Source organism: Papio anubis, chromosome 3, assembly GCF_008728515.1.
Source record: "Papio anubis isolate 15944 chromosome 3, Panubis1.0, whole genome shotgun sequence".
NCBI classification, from domain to species: Eukaryota; Metazoa; Chordata; class Mammalia; order Primates; family Cercopithecidae; genus Papio; species Papio anubis.
In genome coordinates, this window is record NC_044978.1 from 34,870,914 (window position 1) to 34,884,642 (window position 13,729).

The window sequence follows — 13,729 nt, forward strand, 5'->3', positions numbered from 1 at the left end:
CGCGGAGACGCCGCTCCCCTAACCTCCCCGCACCCATCATCACTTGGCAAGCTAAGCCCAGGCAGATGCCCCGCCTGCACGTCCCCCACCCGCCCCGCGGAGCACGTCTCCCAGTGCTTTTGCATTTGCTCCTCTTCCGCCCTGATGCAGAGCGCGGCTCGCAGGTTGGAGTTTGCCCTCGTGTGCGCCGCGTCACACGGCGGGGAGGGGAAGGGAGGCGGAGGAGGCTGGGTCGGTGCAGGAGTCGCGCGGTCCCTGGCGCCCGGAGACGCCGCGGGGAACAGCCGCCCCGCCCCCGGAGCAGCGGACAGGGCCGCAGCCCTCCTTTCCCCTCTCTCTGCCTCCCTCCCTCCTCCCCAGCGCCCTAACTCCCAGCCTCCCCGCCCTTACTCCACCCCCTACTCCGGCCCGATCCCCATCCTCTCCTTGTGTGTGCGCGCTTCAAATAATCTCCTCCTTTTTGGCAAAAGAAATAATGCACCTGACTTTACCAGGGGGAACAACCAGCCGAGTAGAACAAGGAACAGATGTAAAAGGAATAAAAGGAGAGAGAAAAAGAGATGAGACTCGTTTAAGGAAATCCAGGGGCAGAAGAGGTGGCTGCCGCGGCAGAGGCAGCTAGAGCTTCCCTGTCTGCGTGAGCTGCAGGCAGAGGACGCTTTCACCAGTTGCAGATGTAACCTCGGGAATTCCTGGGTCCGTCGGTTTGTTTGCCAAACAAAGTCTTTTCTTCTCTGGCTCAGACACTGTAGAGGCTCCTGGATTTTTCTGCGATCCCGCCACAAGCTGGCAGTTACTCGAGAGCCTTCTCAAGGAGCTGGCGGAGAAATGAGCCCTTGTGGGCGGAAGACGGGCGAGGGGCGTCAGCAGCGGGGGGCTCCCGTCGGGAAGCGCCTTCTGTTCCCCGGGAGGAGAGATACACCCCATGGGCGGTCAGGCAGCAGCAGCGCCAGGACGCAGCGCTCCCTGCTCTGGCTCTCGGTGCACGTGTGGCTGTGGGCGGCCTCGGGCTCATCTGCCCAGTTGTTCAACCTCACCCTTTCCGTAGATGAGGGGCTACCCCCTGACACGCTGGTCGGTGACATCCGCGCCGGGCTGCCGGCTGCGCAGCAGCAGGAGGGGAGCGGCTTCTTTCTGTCCGAGGACTCGGATGACTCCCCGCTGCTGGACGACTTCCACGTGCACCCGGACACCGGCATCATCCGCACCGCGCGGCGCCTGGACCGCGAGCGGCGGGACCACTACAGCTTCGTGGCCGCCACGCTGCTGGGCGCTGTGGTGCAGGTGGAGATTCGCGTCAACGACGTGAATGACCACTCGCCCCGCTTTCCGTTCGACTCCCTGCAACTCGACGTCTCCGAGCTCAGCCCGCCAGGGACCGCCTTCCGCCTGCCAGGTGCCCATGACCCCGACGACGGACTGTTCAGCACTCAGGGCTACACCCTGGTGCAACCGTCCGACCCGCTCAATGACCCCGCAGGCCCATTCTTCGAGTTGCGCTACGGGACTCCGGGGCCACTACCGTCACCGCTTTTGCCGGGCTCCTCATCGCCCCTGGAGCCTCTAGACCTGGTGCTGCTGCGGCGCTTGGACCGAGAGGAGGCTGCGGCGCACCGGCTGCAGATCGAGGCATGGGACGGCGGCCGCCCGCGGCGCACCGGCAGCCTGAGCGTGGAGCTGCGCGTGCTGGATGAAAACGACAACCCACCGGTCTTTGAGCAGGACGAGTACCGCGCAGCGGTGCGCGAGGACGCCCAGCCGGGCGCCGAGGTCTGCCGCGTGCGCGCCACCGACCGCGACCTGGGGCCCAATGGCTTCGTGCGCTACAGCATCCGCGCCCGGCAAGTGCCCGGGGCGGGTAGCGGGGGCGGGGCACTGGGCGACGCGGCCTACTTCGCCGTAGAGGAGCTGAGTGGCGTGGTGCGATTGCGGAGACCTCTGGACCGCGAGGCTCAGGCCTGGCACCAGCTGGTGGTGGAGGCCCGCGATGGAGGTGCCGAACCTGAGGTTGCCACAGTGCGCGTGTCCATCGCCGTGCTGGACGTGAATGACAACCGGCCAGCAATTCACGTGCTCTTTCTCACAGAGGGAGGCCTCGCCTGTGTCTCCGAAGGCGCCCGACCGGGCGACTACGTGGCTCGCGTCTCGGTGTCTGATGCGGACCGTGACAGGGAGAAAGAAGATGAGGCCACCGGGGAGCTTAGTGTGGGTCTTGGAGACCGGAGCATCTCGCTGTCCTTGGAAGGCGGAGAGGGAACCTTCGCGTTGCGGCCCGGCGGCCCCCCAGGGGTATTTTTCCTTTGCGTCGAGGGGCCCCTGGACAGAGAGAGCCGCGATCTGTATGAGTTACTACTGGTGGCCACGGACGCGGGGTCCCCGCCGCTGAGCACGGAGGAAACGCTGCTGCTCTGGGTCGCTGACCTCAATGACCAACCACCTCTCTTCAGCCAACAGCATTACAAGGCCTCAGTGTCCGAGGCTGCGGCCCCCGGCACTGTAGTCATGTGGGTCAGCGCCTCCGATGCTGACGAGGCAGGCACTGAGCACGCCTGGCTGCGCTACACACTAGTCCAACTCTCAGCTCCCTGCAATCCAGAGGCTCTGCCCGCCGCCGAGTGTGGACCATCTTTCGCCATTGATCCCGAAAGCGGTGTGATCAGCACTATCCGGACTCTAGACCGAGAGGTCCAGGAGGCGGTGGAGCTGAGAGTGGTGGCCCGGGACCTCGGAGAGCCCCCGCTCTCTGCCACCTGCCTGGTGAGCATCACCGTGGATGATGTGAATGATAATGAACCCATCTTCTGGAGGCAGGTGTACAATGCCACCATTGCAGAACATGCCCCGGTTGGACACTGCTTTCTGCAGGTGAGTTCATCAGGCCTGTGGGCCAATCTGAAGGCTTGGGAAGGCATGGAGAGGGTTGTGAGTTGGCCTAGGAAATTGTGATGTGGAGGAAAATATTCCGGCTCTCAAATACAAGACTGGCTGTAGTTCCGTCTCTATAGTGAGATGAATGATGCCCTCTAGTCACCTAACTTTTTTTGACAGGTCTTGGCTACATGATCTCTAAGGTCCTTTCGACTTAACTTGACTTTTAGATCTTGATTTATCTTATTGAAACCTGATTTCTTTCATGCTGGATGTGTGCACCTAAATATGTTGAGGAGGAACCACCCATTCTAAATCAGACCTCTTCCAATTGGCAATGTCTCACATCATATCATATAAATATATGTATACACACACACACACACACGCATATATATATATATATATATATATTTATTTTTATTTATTTATTTTTTTTCAGACTGAGTCTCACTCTGTTGCCCAGGCTGGAGTGCAGTGGTTCAATCTCAGCTCACTGCAACCTCCTTTTCCCAGGCTCAAGGAATTCTCCTGCCTGCCACCATGCCTGGCTAATTTTTGTATTTTTGTTAGTAGAGATGGGGTTTCACCATGTTTGCCAGGTTGGTCTCCAACCCCTGACCTCAGGTGATCCACCCTCCTCAGCCTCCCAAAGTGCTGGGATTACAGGGGTGAGCCACCACACCCAGTAATGTCTGATATATATATATAATTTAACAGCTTTATGAGGCAACCTAGGGAATAAGATAGCTCTCATAAGTGAATTTTTCAAATGACCAAGTGTATGTCTGTATACACAGACACTGTTTTGAGTTACCATTTCCAGAGACTTCTTACATGTTTTCCTACCTTCCTTCGAAGCTTACAAAGGTTGGAGGAAGACTGAAGTCATCTTTATTAGTTAACATCAGGTGTGAGCTGAGCTCCTTCCATGATGCTTTCAGGACTCTGAAGGGCAGCGGGGCTCAATTATCCTTTATAAAATGGAGCACCGTACACTGCTTTTTGATTTGGGTGTGTTGCCTTTTACGGGTTTCCTGATCTCTCCTTCACTATCAGAATGGCATGTTTTGCCCCTTTCCAGGCCATTCCTTTTTTTTTTTTTGCTTCCAATTTCCTATTTGTTTATTTTTTATTTTATTTTTTTGAGACAAGCTCTCGCTTTGTGGCCCAAAATGGAGTACAGTGGCACAATCATGGCTCACTGCAGCCTGGACCTCACAGGGTAAATTGATTCTCCCACCTCAGTCTCCCAAGTAGCTGCGAGCACAGGCATGCACCAACATGGCTGGCTAATTTTTAAATAATTTGTAGAGATGAGGTCTAGCCATGTTCCCCAGGCTGGTCTCGAACTCCGGGCTCAAGTTGTACTACCACCTCAGCCTCCCACAGTGCTGGGATTACAGGCATAAGCCACCGTGCCTGGCCAATTTCCTATTTCTTATTTGATAGGAGATAATCAAATTTCCAAGATTGATTTATTTACTCTGAAATAACTTGAGTAAATAAATCTAGCCTGAAGAGCTTACCAGGGAATGAAACTCTAAAGCTTTATTTTGCTCTCACCCTGAGTTGTTTTAAGATGTTTGCTGCTTACTTTCTGGTTCTCAGTTAGGGAGTTCAGGTTTTAGCTTTGCAAGTTATGTCTCAAATAATAACCTTCAGATAAGTGAGGTGCTACTGCAAAGTAAAAATGGGTTTCATGACTGCTTCCACCATTTTAATCTTTTGGGTATATGGGTGATAATAATCTCCATCCCTTTCTTTACAGTGATTGACAGCTCTGAGTTGCTAGATTATTAAAAAGTGGCTTGATATGAATTAATGCTTGCTGACAAAACAGACAAATCCACAAATATTAGTGACTAACATTATCAAAGTATATTTCTCTCTCAAGCAGAGTCTGATGTGATGCAACTTGGCTGTTTCTCCTCCGTGTGAGACAGCCAGGCCTGGGAGTGACTTACACGAATTCCACCAATGTCACATTAGCCAGGGCTCAGCCATGCAGCCTCAGACGTACTGCACAGGAGGCGGAGAAATGTAGAGGAGCCGGGTATGCCAGTGCCCACTGATAGTTTCTTCCATGGATTTCTAAAAATGAAAGTCATAATAGGTGCCAGGTTGGACTAGATGACTTCTAAGATTCCTTCCACCTAGAACTCCCTGAAGATCTTGGTATGAATAGTACAACTTGGCTCCATTGGAAGGAAAATAAGCAGGGTGGATTCATTATGACTGTTTTGATTAAAGCCTGTCTTTAGAGTTGTTTCTATCATCGTGAGATGATTCTTCTATGAGGTGTGAGTTTATCCCATTGTTATGACTGCCTATGTGGCAGATCCATTATGGTGAGCTGAGCTTGGCTTACATGTAGGACTGCACCTCCAACAATTGCAACAAACCTTTCCAGGTTGCCAAGTATTGCTGCAGACAGCATTAAATTGTGCTGACTGGAATTTCTGGAAATTCCAGCCATCTAGCCCCTCGAGATTTGCAAAAGCTTCTTAGTCACTGGGTTCTCTGGTGGCGTCTCCAAGGCAGCTATATGAACTTCCTGTGTTCCATACGCCTGTAGCTGACTTACCCCCCAAATTTCCATAAGAGATTCAAAGAAGCGTCTTCCTTCTTTCTACCCTCTCAATCTTTCTTTATACCACTTTGCAAAAACCATCTCCTCCACCTTGCCTTTGAATCTCATGACCCCTCCTGTGTTCCAGGGTTTTGTTAATGACATCACATACATTCCTTATAACTGTACCTTCTTTCTGTTGCTATCTAGAAGTTTTCCTCCTTTATAGCTTATATCTGCTCAAGTTGCCTTTGTCAAAAATAAACAAAAACAAAATGAAATACAGGAAAAACAAAATCTTTCCTAGATTTCCTGTAAGATAATACCATGTCATCTGATAAAAACAAACCCTTAAACTTCAAGTTGTCTTAGTGGTTACTCCACATCCCCAGTGTTTGGGGTCCTTCCACTCTAGTTGCTGCTCCTGCTGGCACCATGGTGCTGGCCACCCTCCCCTCTCTGAGTGCTGGCTGAACTCTTATATTCTTATGCCCAGAGGAGACCTTTCAAAGACTTTAAGCATGAGACAGAACTGAGGGAATTAATGCAGAGGACAAGAACCATTAGCAAACTGAGATAGATAACCTCTAGCTGCAAAAGGTTTTTACAACATTGTACGTACTCATCTGAACTTCCTAATAACTCGGTCCCTGTCTGTCTTAGGTGGAGAGCCTCTTCTTAACAATCCACCCCTCAGGAGTTCCTTTCAATCTCTTGCTGCCTTCTTGGTCGAGGCAGAGAGGGAATTCCACTCTGCAGACACCCAGAGGTTTTCCTTCAGTTCTCATGTTTGGTCTGAAAGATTCCATTTTTGCTCAGATAATTGTCAAAAAGATTAACTTCAACCTCTAGACAAGATCTCCATCGTCCACCCTACACTAAGTCTGATGTTAGCTGCATTCACAGCTTTTATCTTATAACCAGATCTTAGTCTGTACTAAGTATAACTCCAGCATTGAGACCTGAATTACATGTGATACCATGAAGAGTATTCTTTCATACTCCCTCAAATACAAGTACTATATTTATTCATTAATTCATTTATTTATCTAAACAACAATATTCATTGAATTCAATAACATTGATTGAGTTCAACAATATCCAACCAACAAATACTTACTGAGTATCTATTACATGCCAGGAACTGTTCTTGGTGCTGGGGACAGCAACGAGCAAAACAGGCAAGGTGCTTGCTAGCAGAGCTTATAGTGCTGTGTGCTCCATCTCCTTCCCTTCTCTGTCAGTCCTTGTGAATGAATGACATGTGCTTGGCTCCCACTTGCTGATCACCCCTTCTCCATGTGTTCTGACCTTCCCCCATCACTGTACTAAATTCTGCCTCTCAAGAGGCGTGTATCTATGTTTCTTTCAAATCCAGTGGGCTTTTCTTAGTCATAACCTTCCTCATGCTCTCTGAAGCATTTTGGACTGCTGACCACTTCCTCTTTCTTGCATGCATCTTTTTCACTGCCCATTATCTCCTTACATTCTGCCTCTCTCCTGACAATTCCTCTTTTTCTTTTTTTCTCTTGTGCCACCCCACACTCATTGTGGTAGAGGCATTCCCTCTCACTCTCTTCCCCTCACTCCTTGCCTTTCTATAATCTCTTCCTGTATATTTCCAGCAGTTCATTAAAAAAAAGTTCATAACACCACATGGATGTAAGGATTGGAGATAACTAGTATTTCATGGTAGAAAGTGGTATGTAGAGCTTTATAGGTGGGAAAGTTTTCTTTATTCAGTAGATCAGGGATTCTCTGTTATATATATTTTTATTTACAACCTGTCATGGATGCATTCCACTGTAGCTGAACATTTTGTGTCTATGTAGGAATGTGTAATGCATTTCTGGGTATGATCTTCTCCAAAAGAGAACCACTTAGGATGGACTTCAGAAAGTTGTGATCAGTAAGACCTTCCTTCTTTGAGGATTGAAATCTTACAATAAATTGATTTCACTAACAACTAAACTCCAGACGTCTATCAATGGTCCCTTCACCTGTTAAACTATAAATTACAAGTGATCAACTGTGGAAGTGATTTATATTTTCAGAGCCCATTAGGAAAATTATGCTAAATCATTTTTACAAATGCCAGGTTATTTGAATCTTACTGAATTAAAATCTTCATTTAATCGAAATACGTGCTTTGTAGTGAATGTAGATCAGGTAAATGTAATCGTAAATATGAATTAATTGAAAATCTATGTAATCCATGGGGATAGGAGGAATTGGAATAATCACGGTGTGTCTGCTTCTTGTAGTGAAGTAATGGGAGGCCGTTTTGGAGACATGGGAGATGTCAGTGTTTGAGCAAAGAGTTTGGTCTTTATTATTATGGAAATACATGGGAGATATGGGAGGTTTGTGAATAGAGCTTGACATGTGAAAAGTAACATTTTAGGAGGAGTTATCTTAAATTAGTAGAAAAACTAGAAAGAAGCAAGGAGGGAAATCAGGTAGGAAAGTTCAGAGTCTCTTGTAATAACACATATTCAGCTATGTGGGCCTGAATTAGGGGAATGGTAGTGAAGCGTAAGAGGAAGGATGGCCTTAGAGGCATCACAAAGGAATAACTGGTGCAACTTGTATAGATGTGAGTAAGAAAGTGGTGGAAGGAGTAAAAAATGGCACCATGTTTTCCATCTGGATTAGTGGGAAAAATAGGAAAAACTGGAGCTGAGAGTTCTGGGGGAAACATGCTGGCCTTCTTGAGTTTTTGATTTGAGTGTGAATTAATGGCCAGTAGTCTAGGAAAATACATCTTGAAGGCTATTTAGAGCTTCAGAACTGCTAACAGGAGAGAGTGTAAGGTTAGAGACATAAACTTGGAAGTTACTCATGTGGAGGTGATACTTAAAGCTGTGAAAGTGACAGTGAGGCTAATGAGAGAAGAGTTAATGGCTAAGGACGCTGCTGGGACGAGGGTCTTGCGACTCATATGATGTTGGGGGGAAGGTCTCTGTGATGATAATGCTATGTGCTTGTATTCCTGAGCCTCAAGGACTACAACCCAGAGAGATGGTTGGCATCTTACTCCATTTTCTGAGCTCCTCAGCACGGCTTCTGAGATATTCAGCCTCCCGTGCCACAGTCCCAGGCATTAAGGCACTCATTATTTGGATCTGACTGTTTCTCTCCCCTCTTCTTCCTGTTTCCTATGGACCATCTGGTCAGTCCCCATGTGCAGTGAGGACATTGGCAGCCTGTTTTAGTCATTGTTGTCCCCATTGTAACTCTTGTCATCCAGGCAATTTGGTCTCACGTTTCTTCAATTGACCCGGTTTTGATGTCCTTATTGTTATTTCCTCTCTAGGAACTCTATCCTACAGTCATCCCTGTAATCTGGAATCATTTAGAACAACCCCACCTCTTATGTCTCAACTCAGTCTCTGATCACAGCTTGCCAGCCTTTCCGCTTTCTCAGCCTTTGATTTGGTTTGCATTTATTTTTTGATCTAGATTTTTTCTAGACCCCTTGCTCTTTCTTTTCTCTTCTTGTATATCACCCCCCACCTTGCTTTAGTTCCTTCTCTGTTCAGTTGTAATTCTATGCACCAAACTAACCCTTCCTCTTTCATACTTGCATACATATCACTAACAGTAGATCTCTCCAACTATATCTCCCCCTGCCTCTCACACTCTCTGAAACGCTCAGACCACAGGGGACCGCTGGAGTAATTCCAAGTGATAATAGAGTTTACTTAGAGTAGAATTTAAGTATGGTATTTTGGTATCAGTCAGGCCCTCAACTCTGTTGAGTAATTTTGTTGTATTCCTCTCAGCATCTCTCCCACAACCTCGTTTGCTTTAAGCATCATAGACTGCTGCCTTTACTCTTTACAGGTAACTATGCTTCCTATTCAGTAGAGGCTAGTAGTTGAAAACTTGCTAGTGTTTTTGCCTGCCACCATAAGGCTTTTTTGTAGATGCACCATCCAATCCCTAGGAACTAGGTGATTCTTCTTTGTCCAAATCAAACTCACCCATTCATATTCTCCCATCCATCTATCCATCCATCCAACAATCCCCTCTCCCATCTTCTTTGACATGAATTCTCAATCACTCCATTTCTCTTTTATCTTTTACCTCTACCTCTATACTTACATCTTCTCTTAGCATATAATGTGACTCTCTCATAGTTTGTGATATTTAAAAACTAAGTATGTGAGGTCTTTTTTGCTCACTTCTTTCCTCAATGTCCTGTAGGAGTTGATATCTGCTACCGGTTGGCCCATTTTTTTCCCCAGGCCTTTCCTACTCAAAGAAGAGTTCTGGAAACCTGTGCTGCTATCTTTTTCAATGTCCGATGTCTCTTGATGATGGACTCAGTATTCTGTTTTAGTTCGTGAGGAAAAGTGGCCTTCTTTCTCATATGTTAGTGTCAAGAAGTTGTGAAAAAAATTTAGCTGCTAAAGTGTAAGAAATTACATATGGAATTTATTTTTGCTCATTTCTTAATGTTATACACTGTAATTGATGGAAGCCGTTAACGAATATGTTTCATATGAGAAGAAATGGTTGAATCAATCAAAATAGTATATTCCATTGAACAGGCAAAAGTGTCTTAGTCTTGATTATTGTTTAAATCATTTTGCTACTCTTACTTTTTACTGGATGGTTTTTGGGCATACTAATCCTACCATGTCTGTGCAGTAAGGCATTATGTCTTCCTTTCTCAATAATTCTGTTTTGAATTTCCTTTTAAACAGCCCAGGCTGTTACCTTCATTTCAGGCTTTATCACTTTCCCATAAACATGCAGATCTCAGAGTCTACTGATGAAGTGTGTGAAAGCTCTTTGGTAGAGAAGATAGGAGAGGTTTGCTCGTTTTCATTATTTCCAGGTGTCCTTCATTTGAATAGAAGAAGAGTAATCCCATGAATAAAAGCTTGCACTGCAGAGTGAAACAGACCCGAGTTTAAATTTTAGCTCTGCTACTTAATAGCTTAACCTCTAGTAAATTCCTAAACCTTTGTAAGTCTCAATTTTGTCATGCATAAAATAGGGATGATAATGGGATTCACCTGGTAGGGTTATTGTGGAGATTAAGTGAGATGATGCATATCCAGGACACAGAGCACTGCCTGGCACATGGTAAACTCCCAGGAAAGTTTGCCATTATGTGTAATTTCACTTAAGTGTGATTAAACTATGGAGCTAAGAGGGAGTGAGAAAAAAATGTCAGGCTGGGCATGGTGGTTCTTGCCTGTAATCCCAGCACTTTGGGAGGCTGAGGTGGATGGATAGCTTGAGCCCGGGAGTTTGAGACCACCCTGGGCAACAGAGCAAAACCTCTGCAAAAAATACAAAAATTAACCAAGTGTGGTGATGTGCACCTGTAGTCCCAGCTACTTGGGAGGCTGAGATAGGAGGATCAGTTGAGCCTAGGAGGTCAAGGCTGCAGTGAGCCATGATTGCACCACTGCACCCCAGCCTGGGTGATGGGGCCAAGACTCTGTCTCCAATAAAATAAAATAAAATAATAAAATAAAATAAAAGTCAGTTCTTTCTTTTAAAATTTCCTATGGCTAGTCAAGTTAAATGGCTAAAGATATGATCTCAATAGATACTCTAGGAAAACCATTGTTCTAATTAATATTGAATGAATGAATCAGGGCTTCCATCCCAAATTCAGTCAGCTTCCTGCATTGGACAGCTAAACAGGATCCTTGTGAGCCTTGAGGATACTTTGGCCTTGTGGGCTTAAAGACTAGGACAGCCTGAGTAGCCTATTATCTGGCACTCTCCACAGTTCCTCCCTGGTCATGCTTGCCTGTCCCATGGATTTCATTACCCTGGGTGCTTCTCTGGCCTCCCAAAGTATAGGATATTTCCTAAGAAAGGGGTGCAGTTAGTCTTTTAGCTCTAATTTCCTGAGATATAAATGATTCAAGTGAAAGAGAAAGATATTAACTTCCTAGTATTATGACTGACTTGTGTCGTCTTCATTTTTTAAAAAATTGATTATCCTGTGAGCTTCTTCTTCCTATTTGGAGGTTGAAGTGGGGTGGAGATAAAAAGGAGATGCTTTGAGTTTCCCTTTAATTTGAGTAAAGAGGGGCAGTATCATTAGCAGTGTCCTTCAACAAACATTTATTAATACATACTACTTTGAGCATGGAGCTAATTATAAAGTCAAGTCATTGAATGATTTCAAATAATTTTATTTATTGTACAAAATTTACGAACAAAAAGGGACATCAGTTAAAAATTTTTTGTGTATCACTTTTAAGAAAGCTGAACAACATAAATATTTCCTTAAAAGTTCTTTTGCATATTAAAGGAAACATTATTAAAATAATTGTTAACATATTATTATAATTAGAATATTAGGTCAGGCAGTGGCTCATGCCTGTAATCTCAGCACTTTGGGAGGCCTATGTCAGGGAGTGCTTGAGGCCAGGAGTTTGAGGTCAGCCTGGGCTACATAGCAAAACCCTATCTCTATTTCAAGAAAATAAATTTTAAAAAGAATATTAATGTAAAACTTTTTTCGGTTGAATTGATTTGTATTGTATGTGTACTAGATATATTGATAGTCCTTCATGCAATCAAGTAAATTGTTTATGCATGCTTTATAAAAATTAAAATCTTTATTTTCTATTTTAAATGATTATAATAATTTGTAATTATTGAATACTTGCTTTGATGACACTGTTGATTTATTTCATACTAAATTCTCAGATTAGAAAATGCCATCCCCTTCATGCTTTTGAAAAATGTATTATGGCAAAAGGCAGGGAAGATCTGTAGTAGAACTTCACTTTCATGAGAATAGCTAAGAAGAAAGAACAAAATAGAACTTGGCAATTTTAGATTGGCTTCATTACTGATGACAGTTAATCTAAAAATTCTGTTCAATACGACAAACCATCCTCCAACTTTCAAAGCTCTTTTGTTCAGATTATTCTGAAATTTCCTTTGTTCTTCATTTCAATTAACTGTGTAGAATTAGCAATTGTTATGAATATGATTTCAAGAGATTAAATATTATTTTTAGCCTTACCGTATATGGCCTTAAATACGATTTGATTTTTAACAATTGTTTAGTTAGAAACTCCTCATGTTGTATGTTCATCTTTATTTCTACATTTGGAAACACCAAGGAAGTTAACGTTTATTTAGAGATTGACTTGTCTGGTCCTAAGAATATCCACCATACAAGAACCAAATTATGAGGTAAAGAGCAATCTAAGCTTATGCACTGTTTACTCTTCTTTGAAGTATAGATTATTTTAAGTATGAACAGTTAAAAATAATACAAAGGCTGTTCTGTTACACTGTGTATAAACAAGAACACAATATTTCAGTGCTGGCAGATATATTTCCTGTACTCATCTTACAAGAATTTTTATATGGCATTTTTCTTGTGTAGAATCTAATTGTCATGCTTATGTCTGTTTCACTCCCACTGCCTCTATCAGCATCCAGCATAAAGAAGAGAGGTGACAGGGATGCCAATTTATAAATTAATGTTTGATGGTATTAGAGGTAATTTGCTTGCTGGCATTAAACATGTAGATTCTACATATATCACAGCATACTCTTAATACCACAAAATGAATTTAATAAGTTTACCTTGAGTCTTGAATCTTAGTAGATTTTAAAAGAAAGATAATTTTTTTGGAACAAAGTAGTATTTAGATTTGCCATTTATATAGAGGAGTACAACTGTGCTCTAATCTAAATTCATAATATCTTAAGGCTACTTTATCATTATTTCTCTAAATGTGTTTTAACATCTGAAGTACAGTTACATTTGTCTGTTACTTGTGAAGAAAACTTTTTTTTAAATGAGAAAGCTTATTCCATGTGCAAACAGGAATCTTTCTAGAGAGTGCTTTTTCTTTATTTTAAAATATTTTTTTCTGCTCTATTCTTTCTTTTCTCTCTTTCTGAGATTCCAAATATACATATGTTAGACCTTTAGATCTGAGGCCTTGAGGCTCTGTTCATTTTTCTTTTCAATAATTTTCTTTTCTATTCTTCAGATCAGATAGCTTGTATTATTTTCAAATTCACTGTCATGTTCTTCATCACCATCCTGCTGTTAAGCCCTTCTAACACTTTTTTAACTGATGTTTTTCACTTATACAATTTTCATTTTATTCTGTCTTATAGTTTCTGTTTCTTTGCTGATATTATCTATCTTTTCATTCATTACAAGAGTGTCTTCCTTTACCTCATATAACTATAATAGCTGCTTTAAAGTTATCTGTGAATTCTAGCATTGGTGTCATCTGCGTTTGTCTTCTTTAATTGTTTTTTGTCTTGTAAATGTATCAT

General features: G+C 44.0%; 1 protein-coding gene across 4 annotated transcripts in view; it reads left to right on the forward strand.

Annotated features, from left to right (window-relative positions):
• The first annotated feature begins 393 nt into the window (after nt 1-393).
• Nucleotides 394-13,729, forward strand: part of DCHS2 (dachsous cadherin-related 2) — a 265,813-nt gene continuing 252,477 nt past the window's right edge. For 3 of the 4 annotated variants that reach the window (XR_002522266.2, XM_021938883.2, XM_021938884.2), the window contains exon 1: nt 618-2,865. Coding sequence is in view for 3 of the 4 variants with exons in the window: in XM_021938883.2 (XP_021794575.2) it covers nt 829-2,865 (2,037 nt within the window). In the remaining variant the exon portion in view is untranslated. Of the gene's footprint in view, nt 2,866-13,729 lie in introns of all 4 variants that reach the window. The other variant, XM_009207736.4, reaches the window with a different exon arrangement.